The 22,829-nt window shown below is 46.6% G+C and overlaps 1 protein-coding gene across 5 annotated transcripts in view; it reads left to right on the top strand.

Annotated features, from left to right (window-relative positions):
- Nucleotides 1-22,457, top strand: part of CPEB1 (cytoplasmic polyadenylation element binding protein 1) — a 28,143-nt gene extending 5,686 nt beyond the window's left edge. For 4 of the 5 annotated variants that reach the window (XM_060095340.1, XM_060095338.1, XM_060095337.1 and 1 more), the window contains exons 3-11: nt 7,763-7,989; nt 9,751-10,003; nt 12,587-12,700; nt 13,017-13,121; nt 13,998-14,134; nt 17,322-17,520; nt 18,821-18,915; nt 19,520-19,600; nt 21,030-22,457. In XM_060095340.1, the coding sequence (XP_059951323.1) occupies nt 7,763-7,989; nt 9,751-10,003; nt 12,587-12,700; nt 13,017-13,121; nt 13,998-14,134; nt 17,322-17,520; nt 18,821-18,915; nt 19,520-19,600; nt 21,030-21,140 (1,322 nt within the window). In that variant the 3' untranslated portion in view covers nt 21,141-22,457. The remainder of the gene's footprint in view (nt 1-7,762; nt 7,990-9,750; nt 10,004-12,586; nt 12,701-13,016; nt 13,122-13,997; nt 14,135-17,321; nt 17,521-18,820; nt 18,916-19,519; nt 19,601-21,029) is intronic. The other variant, XM_060095339.1, reaches the window with a different exon arrangement.
- Nucleotides 22,458-22,829: the final 372 nt, after the last annotated feature.

Raw genomic sequence — 22,829 nt, 5'->3', positions numbered from 1 at the left:
AGGTGAGAAGTTGAGGTGGTTGGGTCCTGGGACCGAGTATTGCTGACCTTACATGGGACTTGAGCATGTCATTTCTTCAGGTTAATGAAACTTGTCCAGTGATCAAGATCGGGGAGAAAGGCTATGTCGGGTACCACCTTGGACCTGTGGGAGTTGGTGGAGGGAGTTCAGACTCGCAGGATCACCGCCTGAGTTGGGGTGTGTTGTAGAGTTGCAGGGTTGGGGTCATAGGCAGAGAGCGTTCTGTTATACCTGCAACGAGTGCTCCTCTTATGCCTTTAGGTAGATTTTGAGCAGGCAACCCAGGACCAAGGGTTGGGATAGGGAAGAAGGGTTCCAGGCGCAGCCTTGTGTCTTGGGCTGGAAATAATGGCTCCTGGTCTGGGTTTTTCCCGTGATTACTCCTGTTAGACAGACTATGATGTCTCAGGCCTGGGCTGTCCCTGAGCTGAGCTCAAGCTCAGTGTCTTGCAGTGCAGGCATCCGGTGCCTGGCTCCTGCTGCCATTGCTGCTGCCGCCATCACTCTCGGGTGCCTTTGTACTCTTGGGGAAGGCTTCAGAAAATTCCAACAGTGACTCAGCTGTAAAACCCACAGGAGCTGGCACAGAAGGGTGAAAGTGGAGAAAGTTAACAATCAGTCTAAAAATAGTACTGCTGATTTGGTCTCTTGTACCCTCTGAGGTAGCATTAATGAGCTGGAACCCTCTGCCAGGTCCTCTTCCCCCCGTGACTTCCGTTAGAACCGTCTGTAGCTGATGCGGGTTCCTGCCGGCATGTGAGTGGGGATGGGTGCCTGTGCTCCAGGGAGAGCATACTGTTTTTCTTAGTCACTTTTGGAAGATAAAGATTTGCCGTACACTTGGCCACCTGGGCTGGAGGCACCTGGTACACCTCAGACTTCCTTTGATCCCTGAGTTGTAGAGGTCAAGATAGGAGCGGAGCAGAGAGGTCGGGGCCTTGGCCACCATTGAAAGGGACCATGGGACGTCTCTCCCACACTCTCCCCCCGTTTAGTCCATCTAGGTTAATACTCGACATCTGACTTTGATGATGTTCTGTGCCGAATGATGGGGAGTGTAGTTTGAGATCGGTCACTGGCCTACAGCATAAGGAACCTGTCACTTCCACTGGGATATATGGCTTGGAGAGAGTGTCTTCCCAGGAGGTATACTTTATATTTCAAGTTAGGAAGACGTGATTGCTCCTTCCCTCCTGATTCCCAGCTGGTGGGAATCAGTGCTCCTTACTCAGCAGACGTATATAGGGGAATATAGTCTCATGGGCTTAGCTGGGAGCAAGACAGGCTCTGTCTCTTGAAACGAGGTCCCACCTTCCCAAGAAGCCCACTGTCTCTGCTGCTTTCCTCCCTTTGGTCTGTAGATACTCAAAGAACTACATAGCCAGGTCCTTTGTGAGGTTGGGCTGTATAGAGGGACAGTCAGGTCACTGTAGGGCATCTGACCATGAGTGACAGTTTCCAGAACTTGGCTCCTTCTGTGGGTTGAAGAAACTATCTCAAACCACCTAGAAAATCCTTGGCCTCTTGATACAGGATTTCTTGTCTTCCCTGTATCTTCTAGTCAAACTCCTGTATTCTTGGCCTCTTCCAATTTAATATTTGCAGGAAACTGATGTGGAGGTGCTGATGTGACCCAGGTGTGTTAATTCTGGTGCACTCTGATGTTTCATGTTTGTCTCACAGCACTGCCCCTTTCCCGTTTTCCTGTGTGGTTGGAATAGTGTTCAGTGGATACTCTTCCCTGCTCCTTGTGTTTGAATGTAGAAGTATATTTCAGTGGTTGTGAGGATCCCAGGGGGAGTGACTCTCTTCAGCCTGTATCTATATATGTTTAGTTCTCTTTGAAGAAAGTATTTGAAACTAGTGGAAGGAATATTGTCACAAATTTGATATGGCAAGTAACAGTACTTTCAACCTCTGTTTTGGTGATGGGCTGGGTTGGGATGAACTAAGGTTTTTTCCCTCTAATTCTGAATTGCATCTCAGTCAGCACTGTGTCCTTAAATTGAATAACCTTGATAGAAGGGGAGTAGCCTCAGTGAGCATACTGGCTCCTAGGGATATGATACTCCCTTTCTTTCAGTACTATTCATATTCAGCAAGCGTTGATCACCTGCTTTCTGCCGGGTGTTGAGCTAATTACTGCTGGAGTGGGGTGGTAAGGATGGCCCTTGGTGTGCTTGGTTGAGAAGGCAGAACTTCGTACCTATATGTGTCTGCAAATATCTATGCAAGTGTTTCTGATGCTTTAAAAAGCTTGTTTAAAAGAAGGTGATTTCTCTTATAGGCAGAGACTCCAAAGGTGTACTCAGTTACCATTTTTCCCCCTGGGATTCTAGTCCCTATTAGTTGTGCTTGATTTCTGTTTTCTGGTCAGATCAGTTGCCTTGAGAAAGGTGAAGAAAGTCAAATGGGCATTGACTGGTTTTCCTTCGGTCATAAAAATTTTTTTTTGTTTGGAAATTTCAAACTTACAGAAGTCACAAATACAAAATAAAAATTATACAAAGGTTACTTGTATTTCATTTATCCAGATTCTCCTGTTGTTGACATTTACCTCATTTGGTTTATCATTTGCAGTTCTCTCTCTATATGTATATCTCTATATATAATTTCTTTCTGTACCATAAAGAATAGAGATGTTCTAACGTACATTCATGTACAGCAAAAGCTATGAATTTCAGTCAACGTAAAATTGATATAATACTCTCACTAAACTGTTGTTCATATTCCAGTTTTCTCTGGTGACCCAATAGTGTCCTTAATAGCACTTTTCTCTCCTTTGTCTCTTAGCAGTTGTCTGCCTCAAGCAGTAGGCCCGCTCTCTTTGTATTTGCTTGATATGAGCTTACAGAGTTCTTGTCTTGAATGTTTTTCACAATGTTCAGCTTCTTTCTGGCCGTCATTTTTCCTGAAATTATTATCACAGTCCATTCCAATTTTTTTAATATTCTTTATTTGTTCCTGGTTAGGTTTCTTTCCCTCTCTCCTCTCCTCCAGCACCCCCTCCCCACCCCGGTGGGGGTCGGGGGGGTTGGGGGGCATGTTTCAGAGATCAGACTCTTTGGGAAATGTCCTACATAGCCACCTTGGGTTCTTTTTTCCTCCTGTGTATTAGTTGCCATCGTGCTGTAAGAGCTGTATTTGAATAACAAGGAAGTCAAGGAAATAATTACATACAAAAGGTTCTGGAGTGTGGTAAGGGGACTGATTAGAAGCTTGAAGTAGCAAGCCTCAGATTTTTCTAGATTAGTGCCTCTCAGACTTTAATGTGCACACAAATCTCCCGGGGATCTTGTTAAAATGCAGGTTCTGATTCAGTAGGTCTGGAGTGGGGCCCAAGATACATTTTTAATGAGTTCCTGCAGCAGCAAGGTCCTAGAGAAGTTTTAAGACCTGGATGATTTAGATCCCAGGGTATTGACCTCTGGAACCCGAGATGGCTTGTCTGTAGTTGATGGTCTTACAGGAATTTGAACAAAAGAGAGGTGTCAAGAACATGAAGACAAGAAGATGTAAAGTCCTGAGTATTAAAAAAAAAAAAAAAAAAAAGTAACTAGGGAATGGTGTGTTACAAAGAATAAAGCAAGGAATCAGAAAGAATTGGGTCCCACTCTGTCACTAATTAGCTGACAAACTCACTACAAACACTTGCCCTTTAAGCCTTGGTTTCCTTTTGTTAAGATGGGGTAATAATACCCACTTCTTAGGATGCAGGGAAGATTATTTACCTAAAGTGCTTCTGACACAGTATCTGGCATATACTAGATGTGCAGCATGTGGAAGCTGCTATTAGTGAATGGTCGGAGCTTGACTGCACCTGTTCCAGACTGTAGAACAGATGATTGACCATGAACTCTGAGCACTTAAGGATGTGGAGTTCATTAGTGGCCATTGTGGGTTGTCATGCCATTTTCTTTTTAGACAGGCTTATTATCAGATTAGAGGAGTGTTACAGACATAATCGCTAGCTTTGACACAGGAATTTGACAAAGCCTCAAGATACCTTTGTGGGCATGTCAAAAAAAATTGTAGGTTAGTTGAGGTAGATGGATTTGTGGGTGTTAGAACAGATGTATCAACACAGTCATGAATACAGGTTGTTGTGAATGAGAAAGGTGGTCTACACTGGCACCCATATTGCTTTTTGACTCTTTCAGATACACTATTTTAAAATATTGGGTAAAGACGTAGTTAGTGTGGCCCATATTTATCCTCCTTGATGCCCCCTGACACAAGTCCTTTGGGCCAGCCATCTCCTTGAGCGTTTTTCTACATCCTGCTTAATGCTGTGTTTCCCTGACAACTCTTGGAGCTCTGCTGTGCCACCCTTCCTAGGATTAACAAACTGCCCTTTATCTTGTTTGTCTCTGGCGGACGCTCCTGCCAACTTCTGCCTCCGCTGAAGGTTTTTTCCTTCAGGATGTCACTTTTTCAAGTGGAGGCTGCATGTTCTCCCAGCCTTATCTACCTCAGGGTCATTCTTTTTGTTCTTCTTACCAATTCCCCAGTCCTTACCCTTTTCTGAAGAGCTCAATATGTGTTTTTTGTTTGTTTTAACCCCAGGCCCACTTGTCACTGTGGGTCCCTTTAACGTCCATGTGAATGACCTATCCAGTCTTAGCCTCCACGCAGTCCACCTCAGCCACCTGTGGTCGCACACCCTGGATCGCACCGTCCTCAGGACTTCGGTCTTCACTGTTCCCCTCTTCCTGTTTCTCCTGTCTGCCCCTCCCCTCCTCTGGTAGCTGTCAGCACATGGCCATTGCTGCTTCTCCATTTGCTTCCAGCATCTTGACTCTCTCCTGTCTTTCACCTGTAATGCATGACCCCTTCTTCATCTCTGTTGCTGGTACCATCAACCCTGTTGTCTCATTTCCTCCTTCACACCCTCTTTGGGAACAACCCACAGCGCTGTATGGGTGCAGTGTCCACCCAGGTTCTCGACGCTGCTGGAGAGAGTTGCCCCAGTCTGATTTAATACTCAGTCCCAGCTGGGCATTGGGTACCAGCACTGTCCTCCACAGTGTCCCTGCTCAGCCTCCTTGGCTGTCCCCATGGCAGCTCCCCAGTATCTCCCACTTACCTTCAGGATAAAATCTAAACACCCTAATTTGGTTTTCGAAGCTCTCTGTGATGTGATTGTTACCTCATCATTCACCACCCTAACCTTGTTTCTGTAAAATGTGAAGAAAGATGAGGCCCTCTTAGGGCAGTGGTACCACTTTTAAGACCAATACATGTGATATGTTAGTTTTCACAGTGCTTTTTTTTTTTGGCACGTCTTGCAGCACCAAGGAGGAGCCTGGAATAAATCTTCACACCTCCTGCCCTCTCAGGGCGTGAATTCCAGGGGCTTGGGCTCGGTGTTTCATTGAGGTAGGGGTTTGTCAGGAGTATTTGAGAAATTTGACAAAAGTATTTCTGATGGGTGTCAGAATCCAAGCGTTGAGGGACACTTAGTTTCAGCATACCTGTGCATATTCAGTGCCTGTGCTTGGGAAGCTGCTTTGAAAGTCCTAGTTTTAAAAGAATGTTTCCTTAAGAAAGGAAGTCATAAACTAAGTAATAAATTCCTTGCTGAAGGTGGTAAAGCTCCCCCCTCCCCAGCACACATACATGTTAGACTGGCTAGATTTAAAAACGAACCCTGCTCGGGCCTCCCTGGTGGCGCAGTGGTTGAGAGTCCGCCTGCCGATGCAGGGGATATGGGTTCGTGCCCCGGTCTGGGAGGATCCCATATGCCACGGAGCGGCTGGGCCCGTGAGCCATGGCCGCTGAGCCTGCGTGTCTGGAGCCTGAGCTCCACAATGGGAGAGGCCACAACAGTGAGGGGACCACATACCGCCAAAAAAAAAAAAAAAAAAAAAAAAAAAACGAACCCTGCTGAGTGTTGGCCAGCATGTGGAGGGGCTGAAATTCATCAATGCTGGTGGGAGGGTAAAATGGTACATCTACCTTGGAGAACAGTGGGACAGTTTCTTTAAAAATCAAGGATAGGGCTTCCCTGGGGGCGCAGTGGTTGGGAGTCCGCCTGCCGATGCAGGGGACGCGGGTTCGTGCCCCGGTCTGGGAGGATCCCACGTGCCGTGGAGCGGCTGGGCCGGTGGGCCGTGGCCGCTGAGCCTGCGCGTCCGGAGCCTGTGCTCCGCAACGGGAGGGGCCACAGCAGTGAGAGGCCCGCCTACCGCAAAAAAACCAACCAAACAAACAAACAAAATCAAGGATAAATAAACACAATAAAGTAAACACATGCACACTATTCCCTGCGTTAAAAAAAAAAAAAGAGTTCGCACACCTTCCTTATTTTGAGCTGAGAGGGAAATGGTTGGCCAACGGAGAGCAGGTTGGTCTGATCTTGCACATACCCTCTGTCATGAATACCCTGAAAGAATGCTTTCACTTTGATTTCATGCTTGGAGAGGTTTATTCCTGCCTCAGGAGGCTCACCACAGCCCCAGCCAGACATTCAGGCTGACTTTCAGGCTGACTTGGACCCTGAAAGAAAACCAGCTCTGGTGACCTGTGTCTCAGGTACTAGTGAGTAATTGTGAGGTAGAGCCAGTCACAGCCACTGTTTATTGAGCACTTTCATATGTAAACGCATTATTTTGGTTTCACCTCACAGCCTTTTTGAGGGGGATGTTTTCCCCTTTCTCCAGATGAAAAAACAAAATCAGATTAATATGGCTTCTTTCTTACCTAGCTTTGGTGCCACCATAGCTCCATGGCCAAAGCCCTCTTCCACCCCCTCCTCATGGATAAAAGGGTGTTTTGCTTTGCTTTGGATTCCTTATTTCCCCAAGGTCAAGTGTGGGAAAATGCTGCTCTCCCCTGCTGTCCACTTTACCTCCCTTATCTTTCCTGGCCTCTGCTTCACTCTTTTTTGATGTTTAATATTTAAATATTGTGCACTGGGTACTGCTGTGCTGAGCACTTTCCATCTGTTGTCTTAATTGTTGAACCCTCCTGACAATGTTATGAAATAGTTGGTATTCCACCCAAGATGCCATGAGAAAATGGAGACTCAGAGAGCTTCCCAGAGCACGCAGCCATATAAAGGTGCGTCAGACCCAGGGTTTCACCCCAAGATTGTCGTAAGCCAGAGCCGGCTTAACCACAGCATCACTCTGCTTCCATCCTAAACGTGTGAAGTCCAAGGGTGCATAGAAGAGAATCTGCATATGCTAGAACTTTGCATAAAGGAATCTCTTAGATGAGATGGTATGCTTATGCTCTACTAGACTGCTGGGGTGTGCCGTGAAGTTCTGTATTTTAGCTCTGTAGTGTTAGAAAGGTGGGAGTTCCTCTAATAAACACAGTAAGGAAGGAGTATGGTTTGGGCTTCCTAATTGTGCTGAAGGCATCTCCTATGGCAACACGGGCATGTGTGTCCAGACATTAATAGCAGTTGTGACCAGGGTCCCCAGTGGTACAGGTTCCCAGATGCTGGCCCTGACCTGTAAGCCTGGGTGGCAGAGAGCAGGAGTTTTGCTGCTTCTGTTGCAGCAGGAACTTGGGTCTTCAGAATGCCATCCTGTCCCTTCCACTCATGGACCCCGGGTGTCTGTCTGCTCGTTACACTCTTAACTGCGGCTCTGTCATGCTTTCGGTGGTCGTGGCTTGGTCCATCTTGCTGGGTGGCTGTGGGAGGGAAAGTCAAGGGCTCTTGGCTGGAAAGAAAACTAAGAGGTCATGAGACTTCCTTTTTATTTCCTCCCTTTTTTTTCTGTCTTCCTAGTATTGAGCATGCTCCACAATCCATTGGGCAGTGTCCTGGGGAAACCCCCCTTGAGCTTCCTGCCTCTGGACCCCCTTGGATCTGACTTGGTGGACAAGTTTCCAGCACCCTCCGTTAGAGGATCCCGCCTGGACACCCGGCCCATCCTGGACTCCCGTTCTAGCAGCCCCTCTGACTCAGACACCAGTGGCTTCAGCTCTGGATCAGATCATCTCTCAGATTTGATTGTATGTAACTTGCTGCAGAGTGGGGTGGGGAGAGCACGTGAGCTGGAGGTGGGATGCATGTCCACTAGAATGCAGGCTGCGAGGTGGCATGATGGGAGGTGTGGAGACATGTATAGAACTTGCCATCCTTGACAGAATAGAGGGTGCCTCGTATACCCATTATACGCATTGAGCAGTACATTTCAGGACCTGACCTGAGGACTCTACAGGTTACTCCAAGAGCTGTTGGGAAAGTTAGTTTCAAAAGTAAATATGGGAGTCCTGGCAGTGTTCTGTTTCTTGACCTCCGTGGGTGTTTTCTTAGCCTTTAAACAATATCATTTATGTACCTTTATGTATGATACCTCAAATATTTTAACTGATGATTTTAAGAATCACAAGTTAGTAATCAGTGGGGCTAGGGTTTTAATCCAAATCTGACTCCAACTCTTTTTCAGAGGCCATGACGAATCTATGAAATAATTTCTCAGAGTTAATCTTTGCACCTCCTGCTCTGCATCTACAGGCACGTGTGACATGTGTGGCACTCGTGCTAAAGGGAGTTGGAAAGTGGATTACGATAGATGAGGAATAGGGGATATGAGAAGTAAATATATAGGAATGGCAGGGAGAAATCATCCTAAAGTAAAATGCAATTTAAGGTGCCTCTGAGCCTGCTTCTCTACTACCAAAGCCACTGACCTGACTGTTCAATGAATATAATGGCTATTTTCCTTCCCCCTTCTCTTCCGTATCCAAGACTGGCAATGCTGGTTGTTGCCATGTCCCATTCATAGCATGACCTCTTAGGGCCCACCTTGCCTCCCGCCAGTCTGTCCTAGGATATGAAAGCTGGCATTGGTGTCCCCACTACTCCCTGGTTTTATCTGTTCAGGGTGTGTTTCCAGAAAGGTAACTACAAGCAGGGCTCCTTTGATTCTCTGGGCTGCAGTTTTTATTCCCCTATAAAATGGGATTAGATGGGATGTTTATAATTCTTTTTTTTTTTATAATTCTTTTCATTACTTTATATGGGCCTCAGTCTTGGAAATTTGCCTCATAACCAGCTTTACTATTTTGGGATTTCGTTTAAAGAACTTTTCTCTGATTCCCACCCCAAAGGTTAATTGATGAAGGGGTATGAACAGACAAGTCACAGAAGAGGAAATAGAGGCAGTATTTGAACTTACAGGAAATATTCTATTGAGTAATTATTTTAGTTTATTTTTTGATAATGTGGTATCATTTCTACCCACTTAAATTAGTAGAATTTAGAGCTTTGACGCAAGCTTGTTTTTTTAGAAACTTGTGTTCTCATACATTTCTAATAGAACACAGAACCCTCATAGAAAGCATTTTAGCATTCTACGTCTAGGAATCTGACCAGAGAACACACAAAATATGAAGAAGCTACATTTTATTTAAATGTTTTTAAAATAAAGTTTAAAGTTTTTATTTATAATCCTGAAAACTTGCAAAGGATCTAAATGTTTAACAGTAGGGGAATAGGTCAGTGAAGTGTAGCTTGTTCCCTAAATAGAATATCATAAATTAATTAAAAATGGTTATGAAGACTGGCAACATGGAGAAAAAGACTGAACTGGGGGGAAAAGAATTTGTTTAAATTATGGTATAGGGACAGCTAATCTTAAGAATGCATAGGAAGAAAGTCTAAATGAAAATATATCAAATATTGGTATTTTTCATAATTTCTGTAGTGTGATTATTACTTTTGTAACAACTGTCCTTTAAAAACCTATATCTTCCTTTTTTCTTCCTTAGTCAAGCCTCCGAATTTCTCCTCCCCTGCCCTTCCTGTCTCTGACGGGGGGTGGTCCCAGAGACCCTTTAAAGATGGGGGTTGGGTCCCGGCTGGACCAAGAGCAAGCTGCTCTGGCTGCAGTCACGCCCTCCCCAACCAGCGCATCAAAGAGATGGCCAGGAGCTTCTGTGTGGCCATCCTGGGACCTCCTTGAAGCTCCCAAAGACCCCTTCAGCATAGAGAGAGAGGCCAGGCTACACAGGCAAGCTGCAGGTGAGTGTGGCTGTGGGCCTGCTGGGGGCCTGGGGCCTCGTTCTCAGGCAGTGAGTAAGTGAACTTTGTTCACAGACTGGGGAACTGTCCACAAGAGAACTTGACTGTATGGTGAAGTTTGCTTCTGCACAGAGTGGTCTATTCTGAGGAGTGAGTGCTAATGGGGACACACTCGGTAACTTTTTTGAGGCTGAGCAGAGAGGAACAATAGATAATCTGGCACACCGGGTTGTACCTATTAGGGGTTGGATCCATCTCTGACTTGCTCTTCTGTGGAGATTGTGCACTGCTTTCGCTTTTGGTTCTTTTCACAGGTGCATGTGTTCAAGAGAAACCCTGGAAATGGTGCCTAAAATTTTGTCTACCTCCCCCTTTCTAATTCAAAGAAATGTCAGGCACAACACACACTGGAGCATTCTTCCCCAGGGCTTTCTGATTGGTATACACAGGGATGCACGGGGTGGGGGGTCCATTTGTCAACCTCCAAGGTAAGGGATGTCCCCAGGTGTACTGGTCTCTCAGGAACCCTTAGATTCTGTCGTTTAAGTTACCTTAAATCCATTATTAAATCTGTTCTTCATCTTATACCAGTACTTGGAAGCAAATGAGCTGTATATATCATTGTTTACTAGTGCTTCAGGGAGATGCTCACTGACCACTATTTTAAGGTTCTGGAATTGATTAAATGAATGTTCAGTTTCTCCATTCCCTTTGTTTCCATAGGTTTCAATATGTCTGTCTTTCTACTCACAGAGCTAGACCTGATATTCTCCCCAGCAGTGCTGCTGCCCTATTTTAATGGTTTCGGCAACCTGTGTTTGTACTTTCTCTGTTGCCATTGTTTTCCTGTGAAATGACTTTACTGTGCTTTTGGATGAGGCCATTATATAGACTTCTGTTTTTGTTTGCAAAATATTGCTGATGGTGCCTAATTTCTTGCTCTAGCAACACATTGGGCCTATGCCTTTTAGAGAATGGCCTTCCATGTTATTGTCCTGAATGAAAATGGTGGTTCATTTCATTAGCTATCTGCTCCAGTGCTGGAGGAGGAGAGTAAAATAGGCGAGGACTAGCCAGTTCCCACTAAGGTCAGTCTCTGATCTGGAAGGGCACGGACTGAGTGGGGACAGGATTAAAGACTGATACGATAGAAGGCCCGGTGGTGTCTCTTTAGGTACCATAACGATGGCTTTGGAAATGATGGGGAATTGTTCTGACTTGGAACAGTTGTGACATTCTTATCTTGTTGGGTTGCTGGTGCTGGTTTTTATTGGCAGTGTCCTAACTTCTGTGACTGATGAGTTCAGGGAAACAGTATAATGTTCCTTATTTGAACTTTTGGGGAGAAGGTCCATCTGGACCAACAAGCATTTAGGATGTTGTATGAAAAATTGTCCTGTTTACTTTCAAGTACAGGCATACCTTGTTTTATTGAGCTTCACTTTATTGCACTTCACAAATACTGCATTTTTTAAAAAAATTATTTTATTTTGGAGTGTAGTTGACTTACAATGTTGTATTAGTTTCAGGTGTCCAGCAAAGTGATTCCGTTATACATGCATATGTATCTATTCTTTTTCAAATTCTTTTCCCATTTAGGTTATTACAGAATATTGAGCAGAGTCCCCTGTGCTATACAGTAGGTCCTTGTTGGTTATCTGTTTTAAATAAAGCAGTGTGTACATGTCAATCCCAAACTCCCAATCTATCGATACTGCATTTTGTTTTTTTTTATATACAAATTGGAGGTTTGTGGCAACCCTGTGTTGTCAGATGATGGTTAGCGTTTTTTAGCCATAAAGTATTTTTAAATTAAGGTAGGTACATTGTTTTTTTTAGACATAATGCTATTGCACACTTAATAGACTACAGTATAGTGTAAATGTAACTTTTTCTTTTTTTTTTTTTTTTTTTGCTGTACGCGGGCCTCTCACTGCTGTGGCCTCTCCCGTTGCGGAGCACAGGCTCCGGACACACAGGCTCCGCGGCCATGGCTCGCGGGCCCAGCCGCTCTGCGGCATGTGGGATCTTCCGGGATCGGGGCACGAACCCGTGTCCCCTGCATCGGCAGGCGGACTCTCAACCACTGCGCCACCAGGGAAGCCCTAAATGTAACTTTTATATGCACTGGAAAACCAGAAGATTTGTGTGACTAGCTTTATTGCAACATTCATTTTATTGTGATTTGGAACGAAACCCTGCAGTATCTCTGAGGTGTGCCTATAAATTATAAATTTAAATTAATTAGTATTGTAAGCAATGACTAGATAAAACTGCTTTCTGGTTATATGTTATATGTATGAAAATAGCTTGAGTTGTGATCATTTTTACCCTACACATCTGGTTTGCTATTCCTCTCAGTTTTAGTGGAGACAGAACTAGTGAATTAGGGTTATCATACTGGGCTGACTGGTTTGGTGAGGTGTAAGTTTTCTTGCTTTCAGAGTAGTCAGAGATGTTCTTGCAGGCAGCCAGACTAGGACTGTGGCCTCTCTCCTCCTTCCTGGATAAAAGTTCACCACAGAGAAGGGCAGTGACTTTGTTAATTCTCTGACTCCTGTTTCTCTTTGTCTTCTGCCAAAGCTGTGAATGAAGCCACCTGTACCTGGAGTGGCCAGCTTCCTCCCCGGAACTACAAGAACCCCATCTACTCTTGCAAGGTGTTCCTAGGAGGTGTCCCTTGGGATATTACGGAAGGTGAGCTCTGAGACCTTCTGCTTCAAGTGTTGAAGGTGGGGCATGTCTTTCAGGAACAAGAAACTTGGACTTGAGGCCAAGAACTGAACCTCTGCCTGGGCACAGGGTATTACAGGAGCAACTGTGATGGGAAAGGTGCACTTCATACACTCCTACAGTGCTTCTATGTCTGTTGCATACAGTTGTCACCTGAGACCAAAGGTCAATTCTGAGTTGTCTGTCAAGGAGGATGAGCCCAAGAGAATACTAGTGGTCCTGTGCCTTCCTGGGGAGGATGGTGTCTCAGTTTCTGCCATTCTTTTCCGTCTCTTTGCAGCTGGATTGGTTAACACCTTCCGTGTTTTTGGCTCTTTGAGTGTGGAGTGGCCTGGTAAGGATGGCAAGCACCCCCGGTGTCCTCCCAAAGGTAATATGCCTAAAGGTAATAAAGACATGGTAGGAGCTTTTTTTCCCTCCCTAGTATGTAATTGCACTGAGGGATGCTGGGATGTCACAGCTGCATGATGATAACGAGGTTCGGTCACTCCACAGCACAGAACTTTCAGCTCCTGGCACTCCTTCTCAACCTCACACATCCTTCTGTTTCTTCTAAGCCAATGTTCCATCTGTCCAAACTCACACTGCAGTTGGAGATGCCTGTGAAACTGCCTTGTGCACTTCCCTCCAAACCTGAACCCCGGCCGTTCCTGACCTCTCAAAATGAGGCGTTTGAAAAGCTTTCCTTTACTTGCCTTTCCTTCCCAGTTACGTTGTTGCCTGACCTAATTCTGAGCTCCCTTTGGAGTTAGCAGGAATGAGGACCAAGCATCTGATTTCTCACTGGTCTGAAATGAGATCCCTTCCCTGTAGAAAGGAGCCAGTGCTATTTTCACTCTGCCCCATCTTCACTGAAAGTGTTGCGATGAACTGAACCAGTGGTCTAACTAGGCTTTTAAAGGAATACCTCCATCCCCTGGCCCCAGACCTGTCATCGCTCCTGACCCCAGGAAAGCCAGGCTTGCCGACCTGAACGTGCTTTGTGTTGTGGGATAAAGAGCTATGTGGTAATGATGGGATCCTCTGTCCTACTTTGCCAGTCCCTTCCCTTACTAGGGTGGGAGATGGAGTGCTTCTCCCTCCGTTGGCCTGGTTGTCCAGCATAGCAAATGCTTCCATTCAACAAGACTTTCAGGAGTAGGCAAAAACGTGTCTCACCCATAAGGCATCTTTCTCGGAAGAAACTCCCTGCCGCAAAAGCAAGGCTGAGGAGTAGCCACCTGAGGGATGTTAATGCAATTTCTCCTTCCTTTGGGAATAGGGTATGTATATCTGGTCTTCGAACTAGAGAAGTCTGTCCGGGCCTTGCTTCAGGCTTGCTCTCATGACCCGCTGAGCCCAGATGGCCTGAGTGAATATTACTTCAAGATGTCCAGCCGGAGGATGCGCTGCAAGGAGGTGAGTTAGCACAGCGTCCTTTCTGGATCGGGTGATTGGCATATGAGGCAGTGGATTTCATGGGGTGGGTGGATATACAGGCTGCAGACAAGTATCCCTACTGAGGCAAGAGGGCTGCTCTTCTTGCCCCACGGTGAATACAACAGAACACTCTCAGCTGCATTGTCCCCTCCCCGCACCTTTGGGCCGTAATGGTATGTATGTGCTTCTGCCCATGGAAATTAAACTGTCTCCCAGATCTCCTTCTATTCTAGCCAGTGCTTCTGTCCCAAACCTCTTGTCTTAGAAATGAAATTGAAATTAGCAGCTTTCTCTGCTTGGACTTAACTGAAAAATCTACAGTTGTTTCTCCCTAGTCCTGCTTCAGACTGTGCCTTCTCACCTCCTAATCTGTGGTGGGTAGATCCCTCTTTAGCCCACATCTATCCATGGATGACTTCTTCACTGCCATTCAGGGCTTTATTACTGTGTAGTTTCCTCCATCTGGTTCTCTCTCCTTAGGCCGTCTCTGATATCAACCTTGTGTACCCTCAGCATCGTGAGTCTCTAGCATAGAGCCATCCTGCCTGGGAGCCTCATTGCATATTCTTGGACCCTATCTCAGGCTTACTAAGTCAGTTTCGGTGGAGTTTAAGACTCTCCGCTTTAGGGCTTCCCTGGTGGCGCAGTGGTTGAGAGTCCGCCTGCCGATGCAGGGGACGCGGGTTCGTGCCCCGGGCCGGGAAGAACCCACGTGCCGCGGAGCGGCTGGGCCCGTGAGCCATGGCCGCTGAGCCTGTGCGTCCGGAGCCTGTGCTCTGCAACGGGAGAGGCCACAACAGTGAGAGGCCCGTGTACCGCAGAAAAAAAAAAAAAAAAGAATCTCCACTTTAACCAAGTTCCCCAGTGGTGCTAGTGGGTGGTGTTTGAGAACCGCTTGTCAAAGGAAGTTTCGAACTCAGGAATCAGTGTTGTTTTTAAAAATTTGGTTCCAGAGTACATTACTTTTGTGATATTGGGTGAGATATTTAATATCATGAAACTTCATTTCTTCATCTATAAAATGGAAAATTGAAATGCCTCTTTTAGTAAAAAGATTAGCAGTTGCCAGGGGTTATGAGGGGTAGAGGGGATGAATAGGTGAAGCACAGAGGATTTTGAGGATGGTGAAGATACTCTCTGTGATACTGTAATGGTAGATACGTGCCATTATACATTTGCCAAAAACCCATAGAGTTACAGTAGTAAAACAAACCCACATTACATGTGAACCCTAATGTAAACCATGGATTTTGGACAATACTGATGTGTCAGGGTAGGTTTCCTGATTGCAGCAGGTGTGCTAGTCCCGTGAGGGGTGTTGAGAGTGGGGGAGGCTGTTCGTGTGTGGAGGTGGGGGGTTATACAGGAACCCCACATTTTCAGCTCAGTTTTGCTGTGAACTGGAAGCTGCTCTAGAAAGTAAAGTCTATTAAAATCTGTAGGGTAATGGAGAAAATGCCTGTTTTATTGAGATAGTCACATTGGATTTAAAATAAATGATGCATGTGACAAAGATGGCTCTTTGTTTTACAGTGTTTCCTGGTGTTAGTTCACATTTTGTCCTCTGGCTGCGCACGGTGCCCCACAGCTTCCCTGCCTTCTTTCTTGCTGTGTGGAGCTCATGTAGTTATCACAACTTATGATGCTCTGGGACTTAACAACATGCTCCTTCTTCCCTGTCTCCTGCTTTCACAGTGAGAGGCTGCCATTGCAGCACCACAGGCCCTCACCCTCCTCAGTGCCCTGCAGACACCTTCCTGCTCCTAGTCCCTCCTCATCACCACACCGCACAGTGTTTGAATAGCTTTCTTTGATGCATGGACCGTAGGCAGCTCTGGTTCTCATCTCTCTCTGACCCTCTATTTCCTTTGTGTTTCCCCCTCCATACCAGAGTAGTAGGTATTTGATTCCCCCCTCTCTTCTTCCCCATATCAGACAAGTTACTCACTTGTGTGACTCTGCTCTTACCTTTAGACCCAGACTCACCTCTCTAGTCTCATGTCCTACTTGAGCCCCACCTTCCTGTGGGGCCTTTCTTTGGTATGTCCTATAATTATAAACTCCTAACGTTTAAGAAAGCTTGGAAAGCGTGGTGGCCGTTGGGATGTGGACCAAGATTGTGATACTTTCCCATGGTAATGGAAAAAGCAAGATGGCTTTTGCCTCTTCCAATGAAATTGGCTCCCCCTGGTAACTTCTCCCAGGCTCTCTCGTCTCAAGGTTATCTAGGTCTAGAACCCATCAGACCTGATTCTTGTTTTCCCACCATGCCCAGGCAGTCTGAATTCTGCAGATTCTCCTGTTGAAGAATCTTCTTGATCTTGGCCAGTTCTTTGCCCAGTACCACCAGCCTTCTCCAGGTCTTCATCAGCTGTCCTGTGAACTACTTTTCTGCCTCCTTGCTGGTTTATGCCTCAGATCTCTTCCTGCTTTGAGACCTTTTTTTTTTTTTTTAAAAAAAAAAAAAGATCTTCACTGATTAATCTTCCAAAAACACTTACTGATCATCTGTCAACTCATTTCATTCTGGAGCCTTCTGCCTGCTTATGCCAGATTTTGTTCTAGCCTCAGGATTTGGAAGCAGAGGACATGGTCAATTCCTGCCCTAGTGTCACTCTGCTCTGCAGAACCTCAGTGTTCTCCTGTGTGTGACTTTTCACAGTACCTCTCTCCAGTTACTCCCACTGCTCCTGTCACAAGCCCTCTAATGAGTACATTGGGCCAGTAACCATCTCATACAGATACCTTCAGCATCCCCACCCTCTGTCCTTCAAGCTCCTATCCTGTCGTTCTCTGTGAATCCTTCCTGTCCCAAGGACTCCAGACCATGCTGTCTGTTCATCAGTGTCCATGGTCCTTCATTGGAACCACATGGTTGAAGGTTGTAACAGTGCTAGGTTCCTGGGTATGACAGCTGGGGACTATTTTGCTTACTCTTCAGAATGGGTAGACTACTGCTCTACCATTTTTAAAAAAAACCATTTTGGACTCATGGACTCAGTAAAATTCAAGTCTAGTTGTGTTGGGGTGAGGGTGGCTTGCTGAGTACCTGTGTGCCTGGGACTGTATGGGGCTCAGGTTAGCATCTCCAGAGCATGTGCCTCTCCATACAAGAGCCTTTTTCTGGCTTCCTACCAGGGCTGATATACCTTTGGGTGGTTTTTAGGTACAAGTGATCCCCTGGGTCTTGGCCGACAGCAACTTTGTTCAGAGCCCATCTCAGAGACTTGACCCCAGCAGGACGGTATTTGTCGGTGCTCTGCACGGGATGCTCAATGCCGAGGCCCTGGCAGCCATTCTGAACGACCTATTTGGTGGTGTGGTGTATGCTGGGATTGACACAGATAAGCACAAGTATCCCATTGGTAAGTGTCCCACTTCTGTGTGGGAAAGCTGGGTGGCCCCTGGGATGTAGACCAAGATTGTGATACTTCCCTATGGGAGTGGAGGGGGAGACCTGACTCAGACCTGCAGATCAGCATATACCAGCAGTATAGCATCTTTTTCTAGATAAGCCACCAGTACTGACCCCTCTGTACCCATCCCTCTCCCACCACTTCCCTTGAAGGGGAGAAAAATTGATAGGAGCACTATAGGAGGTGAAAATGAAACAGGAACTTTGGTTAGATGCTCAGAGTTCACAGCCAAACCAGTCTGAGACAGACAACAGGTAATATTTCATTAAAAGGCCAGTACTTTCCTGAACTTGCTTGGTTTCCTTTGTTAAGAGGCCTTGAAAAGCGGCCTTGTCTAGGGTCAGAGACCATATGAGGCTGAAGGAAGACTCTGGGTGACTCAGCCAACAGAGTATGGTCATGGCCTGTGCTGTCCTAGTGTAGGGGAGTCTGGGGGCCTAACCACTGGGTTTTGGTCAGCCCCACTGGGAAAAGAGGGCAGTTTCCCAGTCGTGGTAGAATAATCTTAGTGGTGGGGTTTGGAGGTGGAGCAGAACCTCAACTTCCTGATGAACACATGGCTAATCGACCTTCCCACATGCTTCGTCTGCCCACCCACACAGAATCTGGTCAGGAAGGAGCATCGTGTGCCTTTCAGTGCCGCACCGCAGATTGAGAACAGGGACTTCAGAGGCTGCAGGGGCAGAGGCGGCACTTGGCAGGATGAGGCTGCTTCCGGCTCCCCTGCTAGGCTCTGGAGTACCTCCAGGCCAGCAGGGCCTTGACTGCTGGGCCTGCCTTCAGAGAGGTGTTCTATCTGCATCTTGCTGTCCACTCTGAACCCTTGTAACCGTGCCTGTGCATCTGCCTACACGGAGGAGTCTCTTCCCTCTCCCTGGTGGTCAGCAAGTCCTCCCCCCATTCCTGAGGGGGTTGTGCCGTCATGGTCTACAACTACACTGTCTGATACAGTGCCACCAGCTAAATGCGGCTGAGTGCTTGAAGTGTGCCTAATGCCACATGTTGAAATGATGATATTTTGGATATATTGGGGTAAAGAAAATAAATAAATTAATTCCACTACATTTTTCTTCTTCATTCCACTACATTCATTAAATGCAGCTACTAGAAAACTTAAAATTACATAAGTAGCCCACATTATATTTCTATTGGACAGCATAGCACTGATCTAGGAACAGGGTTTCCTGAGTGTTGACAAGTGGTGTTTGGGAGAATTTGGCTGGAAGGTAAGTTTTCCTGTTTTTCCTAGGGTCTGGTCGCGTGACTTTCAATAACCAACGTAGTTACCTGAAAGCAGTCAGTGCTGCTTTTGTGGAGATCAAAACCACCAAGTTCACCAAGAAGGTGAGTGGGCTGGTCTGTACCCTCACTCTGGGCCATCTGAGAGGGGTCTGGGCCAGCCACTACCCAGGGCAGGCCTGAGACGGAAGCTGTCCCTGTGCTGGATATGCTCTGGGGAATGAGCCAAGCTTCCGAGGTCACACTTGAGGTGAGGTTTGGGTTTGGGAGGGGCCTGGTCTTGGTCGACTTGGGGGGATGGGAGCTTGGGACTGTTGAGCCTCCTCAACTTGTGGGATGCCTTCCTGTGCTGTGTTATTTGGCCAGCTTTGCGAGGCAGCCTGACTTCTATTCTCCAGCCTGACCTGCATTTTCTGATTGCTTATTTGTTGTTGGATGATAGAGTGCCATGGTCCGGTTTGCCGAGAAGACCAGGCAGTAGTGTGTGTGGTTGCACACACTTTGTAGAGCCAGCCTGGCAGCTTCTGCAGTTTGGGCACCTGCCATCAAGGATCTCTGTACTCTCTGCCTATAGTTCTCTCTGGGCCCCCCTTAAAACAGGAAACCCCCTGTATTCATATGGATGGCCCATAACATGCCCTTCTCTTCTGGCCCATTTGGCCTCCTGGTGAGAAGCAGCCACTTCATTATCCTGTTTTGCTTTGTGCAGGTTCAGATTGACCCCTACTTAGAAGATTCTCTGTGTCATATCTGCAGTTCTCAGCCTGGTCCTTTTTTCTGTAGAGATCAGGTGAGTCCCTTGGGCACTTGAGATGTTTATAAAATCCCCGCCTTCAATTAAAGATCGTCGTGTCTCATTTCTCACATGGAATGTTGGAGTTCTCAGGTACCTCACGGCTGTCTTAAGAGCATAGAACAGGCAGCAGTAATGTTTGCTGATGATCAGACCAGAGACACACTTGACCCAAAACCGTTGGGAAAGCTCGTTGAGTCTTGATACTTTGGCCTTCTCCTTGCCTGGGATGTTGGTTTTCAGTGTGGCACTGTTGGTAATGGTGGTTTTTGAGGATGATAGGACCCTGCTGGGCGTGGTCAGCAGTACCTATGCGCCAGGCACTGTTGTTCTAAGGCTAAGGCCTTCTAGATTGATTTTCCCCTATGCATGGAAGCTTGCTTTATTTACTTCTGAACCTCTGGACTGTTTTGATATTTGTACCTGGTTTGTACCCAGTTGTCAGAAGCAGGCAGAAAGCAGTATGGCAGTTTTTGTTGACTGTTTCTGGGTGGTGGAGCACAGATCTGGATGTATTTGGGCAGTGCTTCTCATAGTCTAATGTATATACACATCACCTAAAGATCTTGTGTAAATGCAGATTCTGATTCAGTAGATTTGGAGTGTGGCCTGAGATGCCTTGTTTCTGACAAGTTCCCAAGTAGTGCCAGTGTTGCTGGCAACAAGACGAGTTTGGGACGTGTTCGAGTACTAGCAGTGCATCCGTACTTAGTTACTTTTGCAGTGGTGCTGTCAGTCAGGTTTGGAGTCTCTGGGTGGACAGTAGTTAAACGGAGGCTGCAAAATGAGGATGTGAAGTAAGCTTGGGTTGCTGGGTAAAGCCTGAGAATAAGTGTATCTCTGAATAGCCCCTTCTAGCAGGCTTTTGTGTGTGTGTGTATCTTCCACAGATGATCCCCATTTTTAGATAATTGCTCAGAAGTTAGTGGCTTGCCCGGGCTTACACAGGCAGCGGGAGTGTGGGCCTGGGATTGAGGTAGTGCCCAGTGACCTCTCCTCACTTAGTGTGACGAGGGAGCTGTGCTGCCCAGCATTAGGATCCGGAGTCACTGTCTTTAAATGTTCTCCCATGTTAGCAGGCGTGTGCTACAGCTGCTCCATAGGAGGTGGGAAGGGCAGGGGACTGGAAGAGCAGCTGTGGTGCTAAGAGGAGATGAGGGAAGCTGGCACAGTCTCTCTGCACAATAGGAGCCCAGCATGCTGGATTAAGTCTGGGCACCCATAGAAACAGGCAGTGGATTTGCCATGGTTTGGTCAGGCCTCTGTTGGGGATGAGAGGGATTCCCAGGACCATCTCTTCTAACCCCACAGAGGCCATCGGGAATCCCCCACTCGCTCTCGGGCAGAGCAGGCAGCTCATGCAGCTGCCCCCTGGCTGGTGCTGACACAGGCCTGGCTTCCCTCTGTTTTTCTCCACTCCACCCAGGTGTGCTTCAAGTACTTCTGCCGGAGCTGCTGGCACTGGCGGCACAGCATGGAGGGCCTGCGCCACCACAGCCCCCTGATGCGGAACCAGAAGAACCGAGATTCCAGCTAGAGGAGCTGGCCTTGCCCAGTGGCCTGTGGCGCCTGAGGCTGGCAGGTCAGGCAGTAGCCTGCACCACCCTGCCACTGGCCACCAGGGAGCTGGCTTCCCGAGGACAAGGGAAAATCGTAGTCACCTTTGCACTTGCTGAATCTGTCTTTGTTTCTGCACTAATTAACGCACAATGAGTTTTGTCGGGTTTTGTTTTCAGGGGGTGTGCCAGGGCACGGACCCTCAGGCTCACCCTCCAAGCGACTCTGTAGTTTTCCCAGATTTTAGTTCCTCATTTTGCCGATGAAAAGCAAAAAAGAACTACGTGTCCAGAAGGTGTTGACACGATGCCTACATCTAGGTTTATTTATTAAAAGCGCTTTTTTACATTCCTTGCAATACTGATGGTGATGATGTGCAGGTCTCATTGGTTTCATTCTTGCAGTTGCCATACAGTGCCTTTCCATTTATTTAACCCCCACCTGAACGGCATAAACTGAGTGTTCAGCTGGTGTTTTTTACTGTAAACAACAAGGAGACTTTGCTCTTCATTTAAACCAAAATCATATTTCATATTTTACGCTCGAGGGTTTTTACCGGTTCCTTTTTACACTCCTTAAAACAGTTTTTAAGTCGTTTGGAACAAGAGATTTTTTTTTTCTTTCCTGGCAGCTTTTAACATTATAGCAAATTTGTGTCTGGGGACTGCTGGTCACTGTTTCTCACAGTTGCAAATCAAGGCATTTGCAACCAAGAAAAAAAATTCTTTTTGGATTTGAAACTGGACCGAGTAAACGGTGTTTGAGTGGCTGCTGTATATAGTTTTAAATGGTTTATTGCACCTTCTTAAGTTGCACTTACGTGGGGGGGGAGGGTTGATAGAAGTTTTTAATCACAAAGTCACAGGACTTTTTTCTTTTGTAACTGAGCTAAAAAGGGCTGCTTTTTGGTGGGGGCAGATGAAGGCTCACAGGAGCCCTTTCTCTCAGAGGGGACAAGTACCCTTCCCTTATTTCTTTCATTTGAGAAATGTTTGAAGCAACAGTTGCAGTTGACTGAAGTGCTACTGGAATTTGAAAACTTGACCTTTTCTTTTCTTTTCTTTTTTTTTTTAAAAAAACAAAAAACGACTTGCCCCTCTTTGGGAAGCTGTGTGCCAAAGAACCAGTGTCATACCCCCCCTCCTCCCTCCTGCTGAGCTGACGTTGCATTGTTGCATATCCCAGCTACTCTGTGGGTTTTGTGAAGCTGTGTGTGAAGTCTCTACCTCATTGTAGTATATGCAGGCAAGACTGCACTCTCCTACAGATGTGTGGAGTAAGCTGTGGTGTAGTTTTTTTGGCACATAATAAACACGTTGCAGCAGAGTTCTGGTTTTGTCTCTGTGTCTGAGCTGTGGGAAAAGGGGGGCAGTGGGACACCAAGATTCCAGAGTAAAAACCCACATTTCCTTGGATCTTCTGTGATGAGATTCCAGCCCAGGTTGATAGTGGGGCCATATGGGGACTTGCCCCTCTAAGTCCTTCTTGGTCACTTCCGTGGTCAAATGCACCTCGGAGGTGACTCTGTAGTAAGTGGTTACCTCTAGTCCAGGTATGTAAAAAGCCCTCACAAATAAACTTCTTGGGGCTCTTCTTCTCATAATCCTAGACTCAGCTTGGAGGAACTGGAGGCATAGCTCCCCAGAGATCGGCACGAGCCGCTTGTTCT

Source organism: Mesoplodon densirostris, chromosome 4 (assembly GCF_025265405.1).
Source record: "Mesoplodon densirostris isolate mMesDen1 chromosome 4, mMesDen1 primary haplotype, whole genome shotgun sequence".
Lineage (NCBI taxonomy): Eukaryota > Metazoa > Chordata > Mammalia > Artiodactyla > Ziphiidae > Mesoplodon > Mesoplodon densirostris.
The sequence above is the reverse complement of the archived record's forward strand: the minus strand, read 5'-3'. Positions and strand labels throughout refer to the sequence as shown.